Source organism: Orycteropus afer, unplaced genomic scaffold (genome assembly GCF_000298275.1).
Source record: "Orycteropus afer afer isolate SDZICR_OR568_19922 unplaced genomic scaffold, OryAfe1.0 scaffold00647, whole genome shotgun sequence".
Lineage (NCBI taxonomy): Eukaryota > Metazoa > Chordata > Mammalia > Tubulidentata > Orycteropodidae > Orycteropus > Orycteropus afer.
In genome coordinates, this window is record NW_006922234.1 from 1,161,356 (window position 1) to 1,166,380 (window position 5,025).

General features: G+C 46.7%; 1 protein-coding gene across 1 annotated transcript in view; it reads left to right on the forward strand.

Annotated features, from left to right (window-relative positions):
- Positions 1-5,025, forward strand: part of MPP1 (membrane palmitoylated protein 1) — a 29,185-nt gene that overhangs the window by 13,514 nt on the left and 10,646 nt on the right. The window contains 1 exon segment of the mRNA XM_042783082.1: positions 1,560-1,696. Within this exon segment, the coding sequence (XP_042639016.1) occupies positions 1,560-1,696 (137 nt within the window).

The following is a 5,025-nucleotide window of genomic DNA, read 5'->3' on the forward strand; positions in this document are numbered from 1 at the left end:
GAAGCAAAGCCCAAACCACACCCACTGCCGTGGAGTCCATTCTGACCCACAGCGCCCCTAGAGGACAGAGAACTGCCCACAGGGTCTCCAAGGCTGTCAGTGTTCATGGAAGCTGACTGCCTCATCCACTGACCTTTTGGTTAGCAGTCAAATGCTTTAACCACAGTATCATCAGAGCTCCTGCAGTAGGAGAAGGTATGTTTTTGAGATAACCCTGATGTTTCAGTCATAGCTTACTAGTAGTGTCATGGTACAGTTTTCCTTCTTTTTTTTATTTGAAAAACAATGTTTATACAAAATAAAATATATGAAAATATAAAAAGGAAAAAGAAAAATTATCACTTTTTGACCACTACTGATCGCATGTGACCATTCTCTTTTTGAGTACACTTTTTTCATTGATGATTTTGTATGTGTGGAATATATATACAACAAAGTGCCCACCTCACAGGTACGCAATTACATGCATTTTTGCAGAGTGAACACAGCTATGCAAACTAAGACCTGGAAGAATTATTTTGTGTCTCATTTCTCTCATTTTTGTGGGACTCATCCATGTTGCCGGTAGCAACAGATGGTTCATTCCCATGTGTTCATTGTAAGAACACACCATGATTTCATCATCTCCTCTGCTACCAATTGAGTGTTACAGTTATAGGGTAGTATGTCCAGTAGATGGCCGTAACTTCACCAATTCCCATTCAATGTTGGGTTCAAATTTGAGAAATGGCTATTTGGATTGGAGCTGTTAAAGTTTTTTTTTTTTCTCATTGTGAAATAATGTTTACTTTAGAAATTATGGAAAATAGGGGAAAGCATAAAGAGAATAAATAAACTTACTCCCAGAATGAACCATTATCAAATCTGGGCAGAGTTGTTTCCACTCTTTTTTTTTTCCCTTTGCACGTATAAATACTTACATTTTTAAAATTTCACGGGTACTAGCTATTTTTGTAGTTTGATGACGTTCCCCTGTAGTGTTCTATCAGCAGTACTTTTCAGGAATATTTCCCTTACAAACATAACATCCACCCGTGCTGACAACTCAGTTTTTATTTCCGTCAGCTGGGGCCAGAGCTATTAGTGGCGGGGGATTTGGGGTATATTCATATTGCCAAACTGTCCTCTAGGAAAGGCCTCCTGTTACAGGGCTGTGTAACAGGCTAGGGGCCTGGCGTGTCTGCTGAAAAGCAGCACCGTGAGGGAGGCCTGTTGTTGGATCTGGGCTCCACCCACGCCTCCCACAGTCTTCCTCTGAGTGTCCCTGACATAGGCCCTTACCCATGACAGTCCTCATGTGCAGTCATTCTGTGACTGCTTCAGGCGGAGCCCTGACTGATAGGGGCTCTGTGCTTATCAAATGGGTGTCTGCAGAGAGCATTTTGTAATGGATTCTGGACATTGAGACTCTGAGAAAATTGGAGGAGATTCCCTTTCCATCCCGACCCTGTTGCTCTGGGGTGGGACTGTGGGCGCTTCAGCGTGGCTGTCTCTTTCAGATGTTTATGAGAGCGCAGTTTGACTATGATCCCCAAAAGGACCATCTGATCCCTTGCAAGGAGGCAGGCCTGCAGTTTGTTACTGGGGACGTCATCCAGATCATCAACAAGGATGACAGCAACTGGTGGCAAGGGCGGGTGGAAGGCTCCTCCAAGGAGTCTGCAGGACTCATCCCTTCCCCTGAGCTGCAGGAATGGTGAGCTGCTTTCCTACAGGTGCCATTTGCAAACGGAAGGGGCGCGGGCCCAAATAACCTGTGACCTTCGAAATGCTGTGTCTTGTGTCTCACTTCAGTTTCTCCACCTAGCCGCCCTGGCGTGATGGCTGTGTGATGGGGCCTGCAGAGTGCTTCCTTAGTATCTTGAGCTGAGAGCGGAGGGGCTGAGAGAGACGCGGTGGGCAGGGGGAGCATCTGATGCAGGGGCTGAGAAACACACACAGAGCCCCCCACATGGAGACAGGAGACACACACAGAGACAAGACACAGAGACGGACAGGAAGGTGACAGTCTGAGAGAAAAATAGAGGGGGTGGTGAGAGAGAAACACACAGAGAGACAGCTACACACACACACACAAGAACCTAAAAGGTGAGGGGGAGGACCCCGAGCACCTGGGATCGGGGGTCTGTGAGCACTTGGCTGGGGGAGGGGAGGCCATACAGGGAGGACAGAGCAGGCACCAGTGGGTTTTTCCACATGGGAGGACCCCAGAACTAGAACCACTTAGTGGGGAGTGGGCAGAGGCCAGACGGGCAGGTTCACAAGCCAGCAAGTACAGACAGCCCCTTTCAGGCCTTTGTTTCTAAAGGGAGGTGAGAGAGGGTCTGTTAGCCATGGCGAGGCAGTGTCAAGAGGTGGTGTTTTGGTTTTGTGTTTGTTACTTAAAAGAGGAGATATTAGTCTGTCTGTCTGTGTGCTGATAGGTAGACCCAACAGAAAAGGCAAAGCATTCCAGCCCACAGACTCAAACCAGCAGAGGGTAGAGGTGCATAGACAGAGCCTCAGTGCAGCTGTGTGGACAGTGCTCATGTTGTGAGTGCAGACTGTCTGCCATGGCCAAGGTGCCCACCATAAACCCCATTGTTGGTGTGCACTGTCTGGGTGGCCGAAGGAGGCTCTGACTCAGTGACCCCGTGTCCAACAGAACAGAAGGCTGCCCGGCCTGTGCTTGAGCCCGTCATTGGAGCCACGTTGTCGGTCCATGGTGTCGGTCCATCTTGGTGAGGGTCTTCCCCTTCCTCGCTGACCCTCTACCGAGCATGATAGCCCTCTCCAGGGACTGGTTCCTTCTGATAAAATGACCAGAGCATGCGAGGTGACGTCTTGGCATCCTTGCCTCTAAGGAACATTCTGGCTGTACTTCTTCCAAGATAGCTTTGTTTGTTCTGGCAGTCTGTGGTAGTTTTAATATTCTTCCCCAACACAGTTCAAAAGCATCAAGTCTTCTGTCTTCCAGCTTTCACATTTATGTGAGTTTATTGAAAAGACAGTGGCTGCGGTCAGGCGCACCTTAGTCTTCAAAGAGACATCTTTGCTCCTCAGCACTTTAAAGAGGTCTTTTGCACAAGATGTGCCCAGTGCAATACGTCATCTGATGTCCTGGCTGCTGCTTCCATGGGTGGTGACTGTGGATCCAAGTAAAATGAAATCCCTGACAACTTCAATCTTTTCTCCATTTATTGTGATGTTGCTTATTGGTCCGGTTGTGAGGATTTCCGTTTTCTTTACATTGCGGTGTAATCCATACTGAAGACTAGTCTTTGATCTCCATCAGTTAGTGCTTCAAGTCCTCTTCACTTGTGAAGTTTGTATTGTCTGCATATCACAGGTTGTTAATGATTCTTCCTCCAGTCGTGGTCTTCTTCATATGGTCCGGCTTCTTGGATTATTTGCTCAGCATGCAGATTGAATAAGTATGGTGAAAGGATACAACCCTGACACATTCCCTTCCTGATTCTAAACCATGCAGTGTCCCCTTGTTCTGTTGGAACAACAGCCTCCCGGTCCATGTGCAGGTTCCTCATGAGCACAATTAAGTGTTCTGGAATTCCTGTTCTCCTCAATGTTATCCATAATTTGTTACAATCCATACTGTTGAAAGCCTTTGCATGGTCAGTAAAACACAGGTAAACATCTTTCTGGTATTCTCTGCTTTCAGCCAAGATGCATCTGAACATCAGCAGTGATAGCCCTTGTTCCACGTCCTCTTCTGACTCCAGTTTGGATTTCTGGAAGTTCCCTGTTGATGTACCGCTGCAACCATTTTCATCTTATTTGCACCCAAATTTTACTTGCATGGAATGTTAATGATATTATTTGATAATTTCAGCATTCTGATGTATCACCTTTCTTTGGAATGGGCACAGATATGGACTTCTTCCACTTGGTTGGCCAGGTAGCTGTCTTCCAAATTTCTTGGCATAAATGAGCTCTTCTAGCATTGCAGCCATTTGTTCAAACATCTCAGTTGGTAGTCAGCCTTGTTTTTCGCCAGTGCCTTCAGTCCAACTTGGACTTCTTTCCTCAGTACCATAGGTTCTTGATCGTATGCTGCCTCCTGAAATGGCTGCACATGGACCAACTCTTTTTGGTACAGTGACTGTGTATTTCTTCCAACTTCTTTTGATACTTCCTGCATCATTCATTCTTTTGCCCATAGAACCCTTCAGTATTGGAACTCAAAGGCTGATTTTTTTCTTCACTTCTTTCAACTTGAGAAATGCCGAGTGTGTTCCCTTTTGGTTGTTTAACTTCAGGTCTTTACACATTTTTACATTCAATGTTATGTGTACAATTAGTTCATTCCCCATTCACCATGTGCAACCCTAACCCAGTCTCCTCCCCTCCCTACCCTGTAACCCTCCCCCTGTGCCCCTCATATTTATGCCCTCCTGTTTGTCCTGCATTTCCTCTGTTTCAGTGTTGGTCCTCCAGTGCCCCATGGTCTACTGCTCTAAGGGATGTGTTATCATAGAGTGTGTGGGTGCGGCATCCGGAGTTGAGTGGTCTGCGTGTACATCTTGTTAACTATTGGGCTGAGAGCCAGCCCCTGGGGGTGAGTTTTATTCCAGGCACAGAATGTATCCCAGGACCATAATATTGGGGGTCTCACCAGACTTCATCTGACCAGTAATTCTGGTCATTATTGAGTGTTTGGATTGTGTTCCACGTTTTCCCTCCCACTCCATCCAGGATCTCCAGATTTGACCCTTTCCTGAGTGGTTGGCATTGGTAGCTGGGCACGTCAAACCTATTCTTGCAATGGTCTCTGTATTCAGATGGGATGTGCCCAGGGTCGCATTTGGCTCTTGTGGACTTATTCTGATTTTCTCCAAGTTCAGCTTCAGTTTGCATTTGAGCAGCTGACAGTCTGCTCCCCAGTCAGACCCTGGCCTTGTTCTGACTCATGATGTGGAACGTCTTCATCTCCTATTTCCACAGACGGAGTCGATCTAATTCCTATGCATTCTACCTGGCGAGGTCCACGTGTGTAGTCACCATTCATGTTGTTGAGAAATGGTATTT